This window comes from Oncorhynchus nerka, linkage group LG3, assembly GCF_034236695.1.
Source record: "Oncorhynchus nerka isolate Pitt River linkage group LG3, Oner_Uvic_2.0, whole genome shotgun sequence".
In the NCBI taxonomy this organism is placed as follows: Eukaryota; Metazoa; Chordata; class Actinopteri; order Salmoniformes; family Salmonidae; genus Oncorhynchus; species Oncorhynchus nerka.
Genome location: NC_088398.1, coordinates 43,580,871 through 43,601,639, shown reverse-complemented (window position 1 = coordinate 43,601,639; position 20,769 = coordinate 43,580,871). Strand labels below are relative to the sequence as shown.

The 20,769-nt window shown below is 43.0% G+C and overlaps 1 protein-coding gene across 9 annotated transcripts in view; it reads right to left on the bottom strand.

Moving 5' to 3' along the window:
• The window catches only part of LOC115108400 (plakophilin-4-like), a 118,162-nt gene that overhangs the window by 44,989 nt on the left and 52,404 nt on the right, over positions 1–20,769 (bottom strand). For all 9 annotated transcript variants that reach the window (XM_065012064.1, XM_065012104.1, XM_029632711.2 and 6 more), the window contains exons 3-4: positions 18,264–18,376; positions 4,311–4,345 (exon numbers count right to left, since the gene is read on the bottom strand). In XM_065012064.1, coding sequence (XP_064868136.1) covers positions 4,311–4,345; positions 18,264–18,376 — 148 coding nt within the window. The remainder of the gene's footprint in view (positions 1–4,310; positions 4,346–18,263; positions 18,377–20,769) is intronic.

Sequence of the window (20,769 nt, the reverse complement as noted above, 5' to 3'; positions counted from 1 at the left end):
ACAAATCTTTCAAAAGGCCACGTTTGCCGTGTGACTGATTTCCATCGTGACGGGGGGGGGAGTAAAGAATTCATGAAAAATGTATGCGCAGGATAAACTAAATCGTTAAAAGCAGTATTTACAGAACAATGGAAAATTATCTGAATGGGGTGTCACTTCTGAACAAGCAGAAACCTTTTTTCCCTCATAAACAACTACAACAAAGCTTCACTCATCCCTCCTGCTCCTCATAGCATATTAGGAGTAACTTTTCAGGTAGACAGTGACTGGAGCTTAATGTGACATTTCTGCCCTCAGGGCATCGCTACAGAGACTTGACCCCGTTTGAGAAATGAGACGGTACACAATGAAAGAGAGTGTTACATCCCTCCTCCAGAACGGTGGGATTAAAGTGTATGTGCGTCACAAAGGCCACCCTATTCCCTATTTAGTACACTACTTTTAACCAGGGCTCTGGTTAAAGAATAAGGTGCAATTTGGGAATGCAGCCGTAGAGTGTTGTGGGTGAGAGAGTGTGATTGGAGTGAAATTAGCTGCAGTGTGCTGCTGTAAAGGGTAATGACTATGTCTGGCTGGGCTGCTGGCTGGGCTGCTTATTGCCCTCCCGGGCCCCCGGCAGGTCCGCCCGTCGCCAGCCTGTGGATTTCAAGAGGAAGTGTTACTGTGGAGAGAGAGCCTTTCTTTAACCTTGTGAATGTGGACAGCACAGTCACAGGCAACCTATTCCCTATAATGCACAACTTTTTGACAATAGAGCCCCAATAGAGCCCACATAGGGCTCTGGCCAACAGTAGCGCACTATATAGGGAATAGGGTGCCAATTGGGACGCAGGCTCTGTTAACGTAATAAGTGGTTGAGGAGTGCCGCAGGTGACAAAGTAATTACCTGTATATGAACTCTGACCATTATGGCTAGACAGCTGATTATAACTGGAGAGGAACATCAATAACCTCTCCTCTTCCACAGACAGGCAGCCTCTCACTTCATATCTACACCAGCTATCATTTCTGTTTCATATTTGGATTAGAATAAATACATTACTGTGGCTAACGATGATTTCTCATCTACAATGAGGAAATCAATATTTATTTTAAAAAGTAGGCTCTATGGCCTATTTGCCCTGGTCAAAAGTAGTGCACTTTATGGAATAGGGTGCCATTTGGAACTCATGTCCTTGTTCTTACTGTGTCCGTCTGCTAGTCGTGCTTGTCAGCAATGAACCGACTGGAGTGAGTGGAAAATTCCAAACAATACCGAGACAAGCAATGTAACAGTGCACATGTACGATCATAACCCCGTAGGGTCAGTCTGACAAGAACCACAATACAATATTAATGACGGCGGCAGCGATTCACTTAGTTCCATTATACAATTAATAAGCTTTGAAATACATTAGTAAAATGGACTTCATTATCAATTTGAGCAGCAGCAAAGTCACTGTGGTCCTACAAGGGTCCGTGTTAAATAAACAGAGTTGGAGTGGAGAGAAAGTGTTACTGTCAGAGAGTGGGAGTAGCTAAAGAGAAATATTGAATCTGAAATGTGCCAGAAGAAACTAATCAAGGCAGTCAGTAGGAGGGATTAAAATGGGTAACTGGGATCCTGGGACTGTCCAGGGAACAGGGAATTCTTTACGTTTCCCGAAATAATAAGACCCCCGTAAATTACAACATTTACACGTGACCCAGATGCAGTTAAACCCAACAGGAAACCCCCACTGTATATCCTATACAATAACATGTGCATCTTTGAGCCGTTATTGTGAATCGTCAGACAGTGACAAATGTGATAGGCATCTGTCACAGACATGAAGTCTGATAACAATTCAGAGAGGCATGAGAGAAAAATACATCTTCTCCTGTCCTAAAGCCTAGGCTATTTCCCTAACCAGTCCGAATCCCACTGGAACCCAAAATCCTAACAGTCTCGCATGAAAATTCTTAACTTTATTCTGTAATCCAATACGATGCGTTATCGAAGGACTCCACTCGCCTATGCATGTCAAAGAACAGCTATAACATTTCCCCGCGCTGTCTCGTATTGCTGTCGATATCGGTATAACGGTATGAGTAGACATTCATATTTATTTAACATACCCATTACCTCTCTTCATCTCTCCGTTATTCATGAGCTAATCTGCCATCTGTATAATCATCAACTCGATTTAACCAAACAGGAGATATTCTGTCATTCATTGAAGGAGCACATCTAGTACCGGGAACCCGTTTGTCTCCAGAACAGCCGGAATTCTTTGGCGTATTCTACAAGGTGTAAGGAACGTTCCACAGGGATGTTGGTCCATGCTGACGCGAGGGCATCACGCAGTTGCTACAGATTGGACGGCGGTACACTCAACAGACCGTTCCATCTCATCTCGAAAGGTGCTGTGTCGGGTTGAGGTCTGAGGACTTCGCTGGCCACTCAAATAAACTGAACTCGCAGTCATGTTTCACGCAATGTTTTTCCACTCCTCAATTGTCCAGTGCTGGTGATCGAGAGCCCACTGGAGACGCTTTTTCTTGTTTTCAGCTTGTACGAATGGAACCCGGAGGCTGCAATAGCCCATTCGTGACAAGGATCTTCGAGCTGTGCGTCCCGAGATGCCGTTCTGCACACCACTGTTGTACTGCGCCGCTATTTGTCTGTTAGTGGCCCACCTGTTAGCTTGCACAATTCTTGCCATTCTCCTTTGACCTCTCATCAACAAGCTGTTTTCACCCACAGGACTGCCGCTGACTGGATATTTCTTTGTTTGTCGCATTATACTCGGTAAACCCTAGACACTGTCGCACCTTAAAAGCCCAAGCCCAGGAGGGCGCCCGTTTCTGAGATACTGGATCCGGCGCGCCTGGCACCGACAAACATACCACGCTCAAAGTCGCTTAGGTCACTCGTTTTGCCCATTCTAACGATGAATCAAACAGTAACTGAATGCCTCAATGCCCTGCTTTTATATAAGCCACGGCCACCTGACTCATTGTCTGTAGGAACGATCAATTTCGTGAAAGTGGTGGTGTCCCTAATAAACTGTGTATACAGAGTATATACAGTGCATTCAGAAACTATTCAGACCCTTTGACTTTTTCAAACAATCTTTTACATTACAGCCTTATTCTAAAATTGATTAAATAACAGAAAATTATCAATCTACACACAATGTCTCATAATGACAAAGTGAAAAAAGTTTTGCTAATTTAATTTTAAAAATACCTTATTTACATAAGTATTAAGACCTTTTGCTGTGAGACTCTGAAATTGAGTTCAGGTGCATCCTGTTCCCACTGATCATCCTGGAGATGTTTCTACAACTTGGAGTCCATCTGTGGTAATTTCAACTGATTAGACATGATTTGGAAAGGCACACACCTGTCTATATAAGGTCCCACAGTTGACAATGCATGTCAGAGCAAAAACCAAGCCACGAGGTCAAAGGTATTGTCCGTAGAGCTCCAAGACAGGATTGTGTCGAGGCACAGTTCTGGGGAAAGGTATCAAAAAACTATCTGCAGCATTAAAGGTCCCCAAGAACACAGTGGTTTCCATCATTCTTAAATGGAAGAAGTTTGTAACCACTAGACTCTTCCTAGAGTTGGCCGCCCGGTCAAACTGAGTAATCGGGGGAGAAGGGCCTTGGTCTGGGAGGTGACCAAGAACCCGATGGGACAAGTCTCTGAATGTCCTTGAGTGGCCCAGCCAGAGCCCGGACTTGAATCCGATCGAACATCGCTGGAGAGACCTGAAAATAGCTTTGCAGCGACGCTCCCCATCCAACCTTAGCTTGAGGAGAATGGGAGAAACTTCTCAAATACAGGTGTGCCAAGCTTGTAGTGTCATAATCAAGAAGACTCGAGGCTGTATCGCTGTCAAAGGTGCTTCTACAAAGTACTTAGTAAAGGGTCTGAATACTTACATAAATGTGATTTCAGTTTTCCTTTCATTATAAATTGGCTAAATTGGCTAAAAAATAGTTTTTGCTTTGTCATTATGGGGTATTGAGTGTAGATTGATGAGAAAAACTATTTGATCAATTTTAGAATAAGGCTGGAACATAACAACATTTGGAAAAAGTGAAGGGGTCTGAATACTTTCTGAATGCACTGCATCCATGGCATGGTATGGTGTTCAATGATTCACAAGAATATCAATCAGTGTATGGTGACATGGACTTTGTGTCACAAATGGCACCCATTTCACTATATAGTGCACTACTTTTGACCAGAGGCCTTTAGGTCCTGGTCAAAATGTGTGCACTATAAAGGGAATAGGGAATGTGTCAAACATGGTGTAGGGAAGGATGATCAGACCGTACCTGCAGATCTCCAGGGGAGGGACTTCTCAGACGAGCTGAAAGACAAAAAGAGAGAGAAGGTCTTAGATACATGGACAAATAAGAGACAGAAAGTGAATGTTCTCAACAGGACACTTGTTTAAATTCATATAGAAGATATCCAGCAGACATCCTCCGAATGCTTACAAATGGGCCTATTTTACTTGTGCTTGAGATAAAGGTGTGCCTGAAATAGGCCTCTGGCCCAAAGTAGTGCACTATATAAGGTGCCATTTGGGATGCACCCCAACAAATCACAATAAACATGAAATTGAAAGAACATTGTCAGTTCAGATGCAACCAGAGAATTCATAGACCAGACCAAATAGAAACAGAGGTAGTTGTGGCCAGTGCAGCATATGCCAACATACAAATAACATGGCTACAACCAAACATTTAAATACGATTCAAAATGGCTGTTTCTCCTCTCTAGGTGATCTTTACTGCCACGACAGACAACGAGGAGGATCATCCTTTTCCCTGAGGTCGTGTCGGTTATTTTTCATCCTCGCCGGTCTTTGAGAAACACACTAAGAATAAACGGAAAAAGGTCAGGCTTGGCCATCCATCCTGATGGGGTCTGAGGCTCTGAAGCTGAAGACAAGCTGCTAGCTAGCTCTGCTACTAAAGTAAATAGAAAAAAAACAATTGATATCTGAGCAAAAATGCCAATGCCCCACCGATAATAAAACAGACTGAAACAGCCAATCAGGACACGTGTACACACACACACACACACATACGGATGGATGCACACATACATCTGCCTGTTCTGAGTTACTACTGCGTGCTGAGCATACGCAACAATGACATGGATGCGGAAGGATATTTCCTCAGCAATAAAGGGGCAGTTGTCTCCCAAGAATAAGGAGGTATAAAGCTTGGTAGCCTGACAGCGAGTCCATGTTAAAACACATTACGGCCCTCAGACAAATACCGAGGCTACGCCCCAAATGTCACCCAATTCCCTATACAGTGCACTTACTATTCCCTGGTCAAAAGCAGTGCACTACGTAGGGAGTAGGGTGCCATTTTGGACACAAGCTGAGCATGCTGGTACTGCAGAGCCAAGTGGACCCATAGGTGGAGAGTGTGATGGATGGTGGGGTCAGTGGTGGCTGGTCCTGAATCAGTGGAGAAGTGGGCAGGCAGATAGCTCAAACTGATGCCCCATCCCAATGATGGGCCTGGGAAAGTGCTGAGGCAGGAGAGGGTCAGAGCTTAACGGATGAGGCCACTTCTACTGAAGCCCACCAGAGAGCCACTCTGTTGTAGTGTCCCAAGTGGGCACCTTACCCTCTATGTAGTGCACTACATTTGCCAAGGGCGCAAAGTACATACAGTCGATCCTATTTGGCTCTGGACAAATGTTCTGCACTATGTAGGGAGTAGGGTGCCATTTGGGACGCACCCTCTGCCTGTAAGAGGCCATACAACTAGGCCCCAAGTTTCTCCGCTATAGTATACCTCAGCCACTTCAACATGATTATCTCAAAGCAGAGAGCAGCACTAAACTAAAACTCACCAAGTCCAAACATATAAAAGCTTTAACTAACAGCCACCTGGACCGGTCAGCTTCACTTAGAAAATGACATTTAAAACAGAGCAATTTTCAGGTCATTTCTAATAAATCTAGTCATCTAGAAGACTTCTGTGAGCTCTGGACCTAAAAGCAGGGTCCCCACCCACATGCTTTCCAAGGAAATTTCTAGCAGGTCATTATTGCCATGCACCTGGGTCATTCCACCAATTCAGTGCCTTTTGAGATGTGCAACTTGGTGAGAAAAAACCCCCACTTGATTTCACCTCATTTTGACATGGTCATAAAGATCACGTTCTTTCTCGTCAAGAGGTTGAATAGAAAAGGTACTATTGTGAGATTCTATTAAGTGCCAAATAGAGTAACAGGGTTGACCATGTCATCTTAAATCAGCCATAAATCCCATTGTGACGGGGGAAATGGAAGCTTGTGGTGTGCAACAGGAAGGGGTAATTGAATGCCAAAACATTTCTAGCCTGTCTATGGGTAACAGGGTTGACAAGTTGTACTTGATCCGCTCTGTATTCCACCACAAAACACCAGAAAATGGCCCAAAAAGATTACGACCAGCTCACCTGCTTTTACATGATGATTTGACTATTAGATGTTCAATGTTTCTTTAGATACATTTTTTTTTAACGAATAGTTTCACCTTATTAAAATGAGAGTTCAGTTCACGTAAAAGGGTCGACCTTAAAATGAGGGACAGGTTTTTTTTTAACCTAAAAACGTGTTCACTAAATCACAGGAAATATCAATCTTAAGAAATGACTTTGTTCAAGCAACAGAAATAAACAGGGCTTTACAATGATGGTGAAAACTGGGGGTTAAGTGGGTTAACATCTTCCTGGAAGTCACATAAGGTACATGGAGGGACATGTCAAAATGATGAATTCTGGCACTTTAACAAGTCTTTATTCATATTAAAAATGAGATTTATTGAATTCTCCATTAGGTCTATATTAAAGGGGACTTCATTGATTACAACAAAAAGGGGCAGTGTGCAGATAAAAACGTGATAATATTTCCACACTAGGAGGTCGAAATGACACTGAAATTGTGAAAATGACAATGCCCTTTTTGTGTAAGAGCTGTTTGGGAAAAAATCTGGAATTTCAGCCTGTTCACGTGGGATGGAACTTTTTCCCACATCATGACGTCACAATTAATCCTATTATAATAAACCAATGACTGTTCATCTGGGTAAGGGCGTGACCATCCTAATCAACCAATCGGGGCTGAGCACTGGCCAAAGAAGGCTCAAGAAATAAACTTAAAATATATTGGTTATTTTCATTAAATAAACACAGATTTATCAGACATACAGCGATGATTTAAAAATAAATGACTAAAACTGCGATAGAAAGCATGGGACGACCCAGCTGCTGTTGCCATTTCGCTGATTGGATTTGATATAATTAGGCAGTGGTGGAAAAAGTACCCAATTGTCATACTTGAGTAAAAGTAAAAGATACCTTAATAGAAAATGGCTCAAGTAAAAGTCACCCAGTAAAATACTACTTAAGTATATTTAAAACCAAATACTTTTACTCTAGTATCAAAAGAAAATGTAATTGCTAAAATATACTTACGTATCAAATTCCTTGTATTAAGCAAACCAGTAGGCACATATATACATATATATTGTTTTTAATTTACAGATAGCCAGGGGCACATTCCAACACTCAGACATCATTTACAAACGAAGCATGTGCTTAGTGAGTCCGCCAGATCAAAGGCAGCAGAAATGACCAGGGATGTTGTCTTGATCAGTGTGTGAATTGGACTATTTGAGTACTTTTGAGTGGCAGGGAAAATGTATGGAGTAAAAATAACATTGTCTTTTGGAATGTAGTGAAAAAAAATAAAAAGTAGTCAAAAATATGAATGGTAAAGAAAAGTACAGACACCCCCCAAAAAAATACTTTAGTACTTTAAAGTGTTACTTACAGTGGCAAGAAAAAGTATGGGAACCCTTTGGAAATAACTTGATGTATGTATAAAAATGTGTCATAAAATTTGATCTGATCTTCATCTAGGTCACAACAATAGACAAACACAGTATGCTTAAACTAATAACAAACAATTCTCCATTTTCATATCTTTATTGAACACCCAGTGTAAACATTCACAGTGCAGGGTGGAAAAAGTATGTGAACCCTTGGATTTAATAAACTGGTTGACCCTCCTTTGGCAGCAATAACCTCAACCAAATGTTTTCTGTAGTTGCGGATCAGACCTGCACAATGGTCAGGAGGGATTTTGGACCATTCCTCTTTGCAAAACTGTTTCAGTTCAGCAATATTCTCGGGATGTCTGGTTTGAACCGCTCTCGAGGTCATGCCATTCTGTTGTTGATTTACTTCTGTGTTTTGGGTCGTTGTCCTGTTGCATCACCCAACTTCTGATTGGCGGACAGATAGCCTAACATTCTCCTGCAAAATGTCTTGATAGACTTGGGAATTCATTTTTCCGTCGATGATGGCAAGCTGTCCAGGCCCTGAGGAAGACAAAGCATCCCCAAACCATGACACTCCCTCCACCATACTTTACAGTTGGATGAGGTTTTGATGTTGGTGCCTTCTCTTCTACACACAGTGTTGTGTGTTCCTTCCAAACAACTCAACTGTCGTTTCATCTGTCCACAGAATATGTTGCTAGTAGCGCTGTGGAACATCCAGGTGCACTTTTGCAAACTTCCGATGTGCAGCAATGTTTTTTTCTTGTTTAGTGTTTTATGTATCGTAGACTCGTCAACAGAGATGTTAGCATATTCCAGAGATTTTTGTAAGTCTTTAGCTGACACTGTAGGATTCTTCTTAATCTCATTGAGCATTATGCACTGTGCTCTTACAGTCATCTTTGAAGGACAGCCACTCCTAGGGAGAGTAGCGACAGTGCTGGACTTTCTCCATTTATAGACAATTTATCTTACCGTGGACTGATGAACATCAAGGCTTTTATAGAGATACTTTTGTAACCCTTTCCAGCTTTATGCAAGTCAACAATTCTTAATCTTAGGTCTGCTGAGATGTATTTTGTTTGAGGCATGGTTCACATCAGGCAATGCTTCTTGTGAATAGCAAACTCATATTTGTGAATGTTTTTTTATAGGGCAAGGCAGCTCTAACCAACATCTCCAATCTTGTCTCATTGATTTGACTCCTGGTTAGCTGACTCCAATGAGCTTTTGGAGAAGTAATTTGCCTAGGGGTTCACATACTTTTCCCAACCTACTCTGTGAATGGTTAAATTATGTATTCAATATCGACAAGGAAAACACAATAATGTGTGTTTTATTAATTTAAGCACACTATGTTTGTCTATTGTTGTGACTTAGATGAAGATCAGATTTGATCACCAATTTATGCAGAAATCCAGGTAAATCCAAAGGGTTCACACTTGTTCTTGCCACTGTAGGTACCTTACACCACTGGAATTAGGGGAGGGCGATCTACATGACAACGAGGCGCAAGCAATTAAAAGAGGACGCTAGGAGAGGTGTGCTCCACTGAGCCATGGCAGATGAAGTGGCTTAACAGTACGTCCCAAATGCCACCCTATTTCCTTTATAGTGCCCTTCTTTTGACCAGGGCCCATAGGGGTGGACCATAAGGCTCTGGTCAAAAGTTGTGCCCTATATAAGGAATAGGGTACCCTTTGGGACATGACCACAAACTCTTGCTTTCATCATAGCCAGTCTCACAGTCACAGCAGCCTGGGTTAGTGGAGGGAGACAGGCAATAAACTGCTGATACTCACAAACATTACAACAAAAACATACCTGACAGCAAAACTTTAGCTCACAACCACATCAGTCCGTTGGTAAGGTACAAAGGGGAAGTGTTTACGCATTCCATTCCAGTGGAGTGTGAAGTTGCCCATAGACGCTGATCTTGGGACAGTTTTGCATTTCCCCCCAAAAATGGTTAAGGAAAACACTCAAAAACAATATTTCTGTATTTTTATAATTAGTCCACCAAGAACCAAAGTGTCACTGGACACAACGCAACATGCATTTGCTCAATTATTTTGCATCATCGTGATGATGTGGCCGGTGACACTTTGCTTCTTGAAAGTCCAATATCTTGAAAACTTGACTGCTGGCATTTAAAACATTTTGGAGACCATATCAACAGTGGTGCTGACTTGTTGCACCCTCGACAACCACTATTGTTATTATTATTTGACCCTGCTGGTCATCTATGAACATTTGAACATGTTCGGTTATGATCTCCACTCGGCACAGCCAGATGAGGACTGACCCCCCCTCATAGCCTGGTTCCTCTCTAGGTTTCTTCCTAGGCTCTGGCCTTTCTAGGGAGCTTTTCTTAACCACCGTGCTTCTACACCTGCATTGCTTGCTGTTTGGGGTTTTAGGCTGGGTTTCTGTACAGCACTTTGAGGTATCAGCTGATGTAAGAAGGGCTTTATAAATACATTTGATTTGGACTATTGAAAAACATACCAAAACATAATTGAGTGGATTTCTCCTTCAAGAGAGGATTTTGACTACTTCCCCAGAGTCAGATGAACTAGTGGATCCCATTTTAATGTCTCCGCGTGCAGTTTGAAGGAAGTTGCTGACTAGCACAATTGCTAACTATCATTTGCGCAATGACTGGAAGTGTATATCAGATACCAGACTTCTACAAGTTAATCTGACTGGGGAAGTAGATATCCATTAGTATCCCTTTAACTTTAGTATTGGGGGAGGAGAAGCTGATCCTAGATCTGTACCTCAGGGACATTTCACTCCGGAGCTTCCATTCCCCCAGTGGGAGGTCTCAACCCAACCAGAAAGTTTGGCCCCTGGTCAAGTCATACTACCCCTGATGCCTGTATTTTTCCCTCATCGATCTACACACAATACCCCATAATGGCAAAGCGAAAAAAGGTTTTTCACCGATGGTGACTGACAGAACTCGAGAGTTCCTCTGTGGAGATACAAGAGCCTTCCAGAAGGACAACCATCTCTGCAGCTCTCCACCAATCAGGCCTTTATGGTAGAGTGGCCAGACGGAAGACACTCCTCAGTAAAAAAAGGCACGTGACAGCCCGCTTGGAGTATGCCAAAAGGCACCTAAAGGACTAAAGGACCATGAAGGACCTAAAGGACCATGAAAAGCAAGATTCTCTGGTCTGATGAAACCAAGATTGAACTCTTTGGCCTGAATGCCAAGCGTCACATCTGGAAGAAACCTGGCACTATCCCTAGGGTGAAGCGTGGTGTTGGCAGCATCATGCCGTGGGGATGTTTTTCAGATGAAGAGACTGGGAGATTAGTCAGTATCGAGGGTAAGATGAACGGATCAAAGTACAGAGAGATCCGTGATGAAAACCTGCTCCAGAGCTCTCAAATGCATTAAGAAGGAAAAAAATTCCACAAATGATCCTGTTAATTGAAATGCATTCCAGGTGACTACCTCATGAAACTGGTTGAGTGAATGCCAAAAGTGTGCAAAGCTGTCATCAAGGCAAAGGATGGCTACTTAGAAGAATCTCAAATATATTTTGATTTGTTTAACACTTTTTTGGGTACTACATGATTCCATGTGTGTCATTTCATAACTTTGATGTCTTCACTATTATTCTACAATGTAGAAAATATTTTTTTTTAAATAAAGAAAAAACCTGTAATGAGTAGGTGTCCAAACGTTTGACTGGTACTGTACGTAAATTGGATATGCTTTAAAAAATATATTTATATAGATTAGCACAAAATTCTAAAATCCTGTTTTTGCTGTGTCATTATGGCATTGTGTGTGGATTGATAAGGGACAAAAACAATTGAATCCATTTTAGAATAAGGCTGTAATGTTTTTTTTTTTTTATTTTACCTTTATTTAACCAGGCAAGTCAGTTAAGAACAAATTCTTATTTTCAATGACGGCCTGGGAACAGTGGGTTAACTGCCTGTTCAGGGGCAGAACGACAGATTTGTACCTTGTCAGCTCGGGGGTTTGAACTTGCAACCTTCTGGTTACTAGTCCAACGCTCTAACCACTAGGCTACCCTGTAATATATATATACTTTTTTTTTAAGTCAATGTCTCTTAAAACTTCCCGAATGCACTGTATGAAGTACTCTAGTACTGGAGGTGTAACGGGATGTAATGAGCCCCAACAGAACCCTTTTTGCATGGTATCACCTCTATTGTTGGTGCCGGTCGGGCTACTGAGCTAAGTGCTGTCTTTAAGTCTCGGGTAGTCTGTTCCATTCAGACACAAATCACCCCCGGGATTGCCACCTCGTTCCTTCTTCACAGGCTGTTAAAAAAAAGGTGTGAAAATTACTGTGCATGTGTTCTTTACAGGCCTGTGGAGGTCTGTATTGATCCCACAGTGGGACACCAATGACTCTTCCCCCCCAGACTGATTGTGATGGCTCTATTCTGGACGCTGCTTCACTACAGACCAGGGAGTAAGTAGGGAGCATTACATCACAGGACAGGGAGCGTTCAACAGCCCTGCTCAGTCAGTAATACAGGAAGCTTTACCCAGATTGTACAGTCAGTACAGACCAGGGAGCGTTCAACAGCCCTGCTCAGTCAGTAATACAGGAAGCTTTACCCAGATTGTACAGTCAGTACAGACCAGGGAGCGTTCAACAGCCCTGCTCAGTCAGTAATACAGGAAGCTTTACCCAGATTGTACAGTCAGTACAGACCAGGGAGCGTTCAACAGCCCTGCTCAGTCAGTAATACAGGAAACTTTACCCAGATTGTACAGTCAGTACAGACCAGGGAGCGTTCAACAGCCCTGCTCAGTCAGTAATACAGGAAGCTTTACCCAGATTGTACAGTCAGTACAGACCAGGGAGCGTTCAACAGCCCTGCTCAGTCAGTAATACAGGAAGCTTTACCCAGATTGTACAGTCAGTACAGACCAGGGAGCGTTCAACAGCCCTGCTCAGTCAGTAATACAGGAAGCTTTACCCAGATTGTACAGTCAGTACAGACCAGGGAGCGTTCAACAGCCCTGCTCAGTTAGTAAAGGGTGCATTTCACAGCTCTCCAAGTCAACACAGTGCAGGTAGCGTCACACATGTGCAACTCACTGGCCACAATGACCTGCCAAAGCAGATTAGTCTGGCTAGGGTCACCAAAAAAGGCCACAACCTCTCCCTACTGGCCATGGCCATCACATGATTGAATGTCATTGCATACAAGGTATACAAAGGCTCAAAATAACCCTGTAAAACCACTCACTGTTGTGATGAAGAGCTAAGCCAATATCACTTGTGAGTGCTGAGATTACAACCAGAGGAAATTACCCCTATCCTGTAGGGAGAAAATGGTGCTGGTACCTTGGTATTTAACTATCTAAAAATATGATTAATATCATGGCTAGATCCACTCTCACTGAGGATGAGAGTGGATCTAGCTTGTGGAGGAAATAGCAGTAAATAGCCTGGTTGACACCATTTCCCCTGTAGACAGCCTTTGTATGGAGAGACTTTGGAGAGCCTCCCTCTCAGTCCAGGCTGATCTTCAGCTCCTCTTTGCAGCAGCTCTGGGAGCTCTGTAATGGACACTCACACATGGAGAGCTGCCGTTGGCCTGCTGGAGCCATGCAGGTAATCTGGGGCCATGTCCCAAATGGCACCCTATTCCCCATGTAGTGCGCTACTTTTGACCAGCTCCAGAAAGTAGTGCACTACATAGGGTGCCATTTGGACATAGCTGAGGTCTGCGGCGAGGAGATGCTTCCTATGAGGGCCCCAGGGTTATTAAATCCCAGAAAGAGCTTTCATGATTTAGGTTACACTCTACTTTCAAGAGTTGGAGGCTGGAGCACTATACCCACATAGAACTATGCTGGTAAGGCTAATGAGTTCTAACAGGCAAGCCACAAAGAGACATAGCACTAGAAAGTAGAGACCTCATGTCCTCTACACCAGCGGTTCCCAAACTTTTTATAGTCCCGTACCCCTTCAAAACATTCAACCTCCAGCGGTGTACCCCCTCTAGCACCAGGGTCAGCACACTCTCACACATTGTTTTTGCCATCATTGTAAGCCTGCCACACACACACAACCTAATTAAACATAAGAACGAGTGTGAGTTGGTCACAACCTGGCTCGTGGGAAGCGACAGAGAGCTCTTACAGGACCAGGGCACAAATAATAATAATCAATAATTTTACTCTTTATTTAACCATCTTACATATAAAACCTTATTTGTTCATCGAAAATTGTGAATAACTCACCACAGGTTAATGAGAAGGGCACATAACTCCGCAATGTTGAGTTGTATTGGAGAGTCTGTCTTAAATCATTTTCCACACACAGTCTGTGCCTGTATTTAGTTGTTTTCATGCTAGTGAGGGCCGAGAATCCAAACTAGGACTAGGCTTAGGATACTCTGAGCGCAGCCCAATCCAGAAATTCTGTCGTGGCTTCTGATTAAAATAACATTTTCACAGAACCGCTTCATGCAATTTCGGATGAGGCTCTCTTGTTCAGATATCGGTAAGTGGACTGGAGGCAGGGCATGAAAAAGATAACGAATCCAGTTGTTTGTGTCATCAGTTTCGGGAAAGTAAATGTGTAATTGCGCACCCAACTCCCTCAGGTGCTTCGCTATATCACATTTGACATTGTCCGTAAGCTTCAGTTAATTTGCACACAATCATGTAAATCATAGCCTCAATTTTGTCCCGCACATCACCCAGATAGGCCAGTCATGTGAGAAACTCGTCATCATGCAAGCGGTCAGACAAGTGAAAATGATGGTCAGTAAAGAAAGTTTTAAGCTCGTCTCTCATTTTTTTTTAAACGAGTCAATACTTTGCCCCTTGATAACCAGCGCACTTTTGTATGTTGTAAAATCGTTACATGGTCACTGCCCACATCATTGCATAGTGAAGAAAACACACGAGAGTTCAAGGGCTGCTTTAACAAAGTTAACCATTTTCACTGTAGTGTCCAAAACATATTTCAAGCTGTCAGGCATTCCCTTGGCAGCAAGAGCCTCTCACTGGATGCTGCAGTGTACCAAAGTGGCGTCGGGAGCAACTGCTTGCACGCGCATTAACACTCCCTGTCATGGCTTTTGCGCCATCAGTACAGATACCAACATGAGCAGCAGCTATGTTTGGCTACATACGGAACATTAGTGGAATTCCCACGAGAGCGTAACAGTTCATGTGATTGAATGTTAATTACTTGACTGGGCTACCTGTATCTGACATTGTGTTGTTATTTTGCTGAACATTAGATAGTTTCATTTATTTTTGGCAGTGCAACATTGCTACTCAGGTGAGAGAAAAACCTCACCCAAATGTATAGCCCCGTTGGAAAATATAAAACGGACTGTTTGAACATTTTTATTTGGCGTACCCCTTGAAGGCATTGTGCATACCCCAGTTTGGGAATACCTGCTCTCCACAATACGTTGTATACACTGAGTGTGTCCGAAATGGCACCATAGTCCCTATAAAGTGCACTACTTTTGACCAGAGCTCTATGGGACCTGGTCATAATTCGAGCATAAACATGAGTAATATGGGACATAATTCCAGGCGCAGCCAAATATCCCACATAATTCAACATGTTGTTGGCCATTCCTCTAAAAACAGACCAAAAAAACTGGTCACATCAGCACAATGGATAACTGATTTAAAGCAGACATTAAAAACCAACAGAAACCACCAGTATTAATAAGTGTCACTAACATGTGTTCATTAAGCAATTTCCCTAACATGCCACAGTCCATTAACCTCCTCTTATTTCCCTTGCTGCATTTCCCCATTAACATTCCTACTCAACACCACATCAGGTGCTATGATCCCCCCAAAATTAATCAGTGTGATCCAATGCTGCATAGCTGGAGCACATGAAACCAAATAATACCCTACCTCTTCAAATAGCATCTTAAGACACACACACAACCACAACCCATTTACACATACATGTTATTCAATCATTGCACCCACACTGCTCACGAGCGTCGGCGTAGCCAGACGCTAAAATAGAACTTGACGCGGTGCAAGTCCTGCCTCTCCCATCACATTGGCTTTTAGGAGCATATACCCAATATACGTGGGTGATTGAAAGATCGGGTCCAGTTGGTGGTGGTAATGCACCTTAAAGTTGGTTGCCAACCACCATATAAAGTCAAGAAGAAGAAGCCTGAAGGAGAGATTACTAGAAACTAACTTAGTTTACCCTTTGACCTGTGGATTAATTGTCAGTAGAGAGGACCTTGTGCAGTTCAAGTCAAACAACCACCCAATGATCATATCCCAGGACAAATTAGCTAGCGACAGCAAAATAGCTAGCTAAATTGGCATAAATGTTTCATGCTTTTCGACCTGTCCCCAAATTAGTTATGATATTTCAACCTGCGTGTCATGATCGTGTCTGGTGTGGGTGGACAAAATCAACATGCGTGATGGTGCAAGCGGTCTAGTCAGCATGTTAAGGCATCAGCATGCTTCAGTTCAGATGGAGCTTAGCAGAATTCAGCTAGCCGAAACGAACGAGTGCGCTCGCATACTCCCATAAAAGACCGCTTGAGAAACTAGAAAAAAGCAGGAATAGTACTTTTTGTTCATTTTGAGACGCTGTATGCACTTCCTCAAAATAGTCAGAATTACTCTAAAATAACTCAAGAAATCTGTCAATAATTAACGTTTTTGCAGAGGTCTTAGTCGTGCAATTGTACATCTAACTAACATGCTGACCAGACTGCAAGAGCGCAAGTTGATTTTGTCCACCCCACACCAGACGCAATTTGAAATATCAAAAATAAAACTCTGAACCAATTATATTAACTTGGGGACATGTCGAAAAACAAACATTGAGGGAAATTTAGATAGCTAGCTTTCTGTTGCTAACTAATTTGACCTGGGATATAAACATTGAGTTGTTATTTTAACTGAAATGCACAAGGCCCTCTTGAGGACCTGCAATGCTGCAGAATTGTTTTGGTACCTTTTCCCCGATCTGTTCCGACAGAATCCTGTCTCGGAACACTACGGACAATTCCTTTCACCTCATGGCTTGGTTTTTGCTCTGACATGCAGTGTCAACTGTGGGACCTTATGTAGACAGGTGTGTGCCTTTCCAAATCATGTCCAATCAACATAATTAACCACAGGTGGACTCCAATGAAGTTGTAGAAACATCAAGGATGATCAATTGAAACAGGATGCACCTGAGCTCAATTTCGAGTCTCACAGCAAAGGGTCTGAATACTTATGCAAATAAGGTTTCTGTTTTTTATTTTTATACATTTGCTAACATTTCTGTTTTCACTTTGTCATTATGAGTTATTGTGTGTAGATTGATGAGGAAAAAACATAATTGAATAAATTTTAGAAGGCTGTAACGTAACAAAATGTGGAAAACGGGAAGGGGCCTCAATATTTTCTGTATATATATATATATATATATGTATATATATATATATATATATATATATATAAAATCTTTAAATAATACCATCTGTGAGAACAAACAATCAAAACACTAGAAAGTCAAGGAGAATATAATTGTTTTTATTTAAACAAAAAAACATGCTCATTGATTTTGTTCTGTTTGAACAGAGGAACCGAGCACTAGCAATGGCAAAATGCATGGAATTGCAGGAAATTACCTTTAAAACGGTCAAATTGTCTCTCAGCTGCATGCCAAACTATGTAGAATTGCACAACATTTGCTTCAAAACTGAAACATTTTCTCTACGATGCCAAGATAAATAGTACATTAGCTATAAAGGTAAGAGTTCACACTTCCTCTTCCAATGAACTGTGGAAAGGTCAAAAGAATGAAACTGTCTTACCAAATGTATTAATCATTTTTTGCTAACATATAGTATGATGGGAGACCCTGGGTCGTGGGTTTGCCTGGTCGTGGGTTTGCCTGGTCGTGGGTTACTGGGCAAGAAAATCCCTGGCCTATGCAAGTATGCAACACAATAAGCTACACAAAATGCTTGGCGTGCTTGCCTAGCAAAAATACACAAAAGTGTGCGGTGGCCGCAATTTGTAACTCGACACAAGTACGCAGGACGGCCATTTTGCGTAGCTAATTGTGTTCTTGCAGTGCACAATTGCGTAGGGTATAAAGTAGGCTTAAGCCTAGACCAGCAAACTTCCTGCCATCTTCTCCAGTATCTGCTACCATAGACAACCTACTGTTTTTGACATCTCAGCCATGTAATGGTGAGTCAAACTGATAGGTGACTTGATGAGAGCGTCGAAGATGACGCCTCCGTCTCTGTTCCACGTACACCGTCCAATCAGATTTCATTACACTGCCACTGTATTCTCTTGCCAAGAGGCTATACTATGGAGAACGCCAAGTGCTGTGACTGAGGAAGAAGTCATGTGCCAAGCTATGACGAGCATATTACACTACGTGTGTGTGTGTGTGTGTGTTCTCATCACCTGTCGCTAGCAGCGCCTGGCGACTCGGCCCCGAGTCTGCATCTTTCCAGCTGATTGGCCACAATCTGTCTCTCTACCTCCAGCTCCCTGGTCAGCCTCTCAAACTGGAGCTCCTGCAGAAAGACACAAGGACAAGACACATTAACACAAGGTCGGAGATGCCATGCCTTATACAAGGTCTCCCTTGTAAAACTGGTTTTACGGCCCGAATGGTACTTCCTGGTAAAAAAAAAAAAAAAATTTTTAAAAAGACATGGGTGCTTCTCCACTGATGATGATGATGACAAGAAGGAATGAAGAACAGACATAGATGTACAAAAACAAGCACAATCACACGCCAATAACGTGGGGGAAATGATATGCCTTGGAAAACAAACAAACCATTTAAACCACACACACGCATGATAATGTACAGCCCACACACAGAGATAGAAGCACCACTTTAGCCTGGGCAAAAAGACTGTTATTCTGCCTTGCTTCTACTAGCTGCTCCTCAGGGAGCAATGCAGGAATCAGCATCTGACTCTTGTAATTATCTAACCCCAGCGAGGCTGCGTGTCTAGGACTCTGCCTGGGCTCTCTCTCCCCGTCTCTCAGCCGGGCTTCAAGCACTGCAGCATGTCATACGAAGAGACTCAAAAAACGCATTCATGTATACATACACATGTATAAACACACATGTACACACACACACTACACTTTTAGACCTACATGTACACACACACACAAACTAGACCTACATACATCCCACACAGCCATTTCCCACTCACCTTAATTGCGTGTGTGGCTGAGGAGGCGGTAATCTAGCTAGCTTAGCTCACTCTTTCTTCAGCCCAGCTGTAAGTCCATTCCATGAAGCATCACCCAGCCACACAGTCACAGCACTCCACTCCTCAAGATGTAGTCACAGCGCTCCTCAAGAGGAAATTGGACAAGGTCTCTGTGGCTTCAGGGTGCCCACTTTTCACGCCTCCTCTCCACCACTTCTGTAGGTGCTCCGAGAACGTCTCCTGACTGGAGACTCATTTGGCTCAGAAGAGTGCTAGCCAATGCTCCCCCTCCCTCCCTCCCGTCCTCCCTCCCCTGCCTTGACTTGACTTGTCCCCTCCTCTCCTCGCTGCTCTCCTCTGGCTCTGTAATGGTCATGTGCAGCCTGTGCCTGCTGCAGAGAGGGTTACAGAGATGGGAACACTGCTCAACCCTGCTCCACCACACAGAGAGGGAGAGACGAACAACACTGCAGTTTCCTCAGGAAGTAGGAACATCCAGTGTGGCTCTAGCGCGCGCACACACACACACACAATCTTAAACAGGGACAGAAACAGAGAGCGCCATGTGTATATTTCCTGACAGGAAAACACACTGATATACTTTAAAGGAAATGATCAATCCTTCATGGCAGCCGCTTTAGAGATGTATAGAACATGCGAGAGGAAAACGTATTTTCTGGTCAAGAATCAGGTCTATGATGACAAATAAAAACAGACTAGATCTAGTTATCAAGTCAAGCTTACTCAGAGTCTAGTTATTATAGACTGTCTCTGAGGAAGATCATAACATCTCAAGGTCTTGGAGACAATGATATCTTTTTCGTGACATCTGGCAAAATACGTCCTGGGGTGATGGTGTAACTGCTCATCTTTTAAATAAAGCTCAAACACTGCACTGCACAGGGTAATCTAACAGCACTAGTGTACTCTGTGTGTGTGTGTGTGTGTGTGTGTGTGTGTGTGTGTGTGTGTGACGCCAACACCTTGTGCTTATCCTCATGCTCTCTCGGCACTGCACCACATTACACATGATATTAAATCTGAGCGCACAGATCACTGGTATGTGCATGTCTCCGCACATACCACTTTCATAATGGTCTCCTGAAAAAGCATGTGTGCAGTTCGACTGGCTACGCTGTCCGGTCACTGGTGCTGGAACAACTGTTTAGACTAGAGAAGGGGAGAGAGAGGGGGGGGACTTTATGCCCCCCAAAAAAAAAAAACTAACAAATAGACTTTACAGCTCACTGGAGGCTAGGGAGTTCTGGTAATCTGTTGACATGAGAGGAAAATAGGCCACCAGGACCCAAGAGTTCATACCGCGGAGTTCATACCGCGTGTTGTGTATAATAAAGAACATTTGATGAAACTCGCAGGGGTGCTTCTTGTAGGCAAAACAGAGAAAAGATTCAAAGAAACCATTTCACAGCCAGTTGGCAGGACGGTGTGGAACCACTGGGCCAGAGCCTGACAAACACAACGCGTCCCAAATGGCATCCTATTCCCTTACGTAGTGCACCTCTTACGACCAGGGCAGTGCACTGTATAGGGAGTGGGATGCATACCGGGTGGACGACCCTTCCAGGAAGAGAACAGACTTGCTTCAGCTCTTCCTCTCCCTCCCTCTCTCTACTTAGCTCACCACGGAAAACAAAATGACACGACACGATTGTATCGTGGACTATTAAACATTTTAAAATGTAAACTTTTCTTGAAGACGTACAAATGTTTGTGTA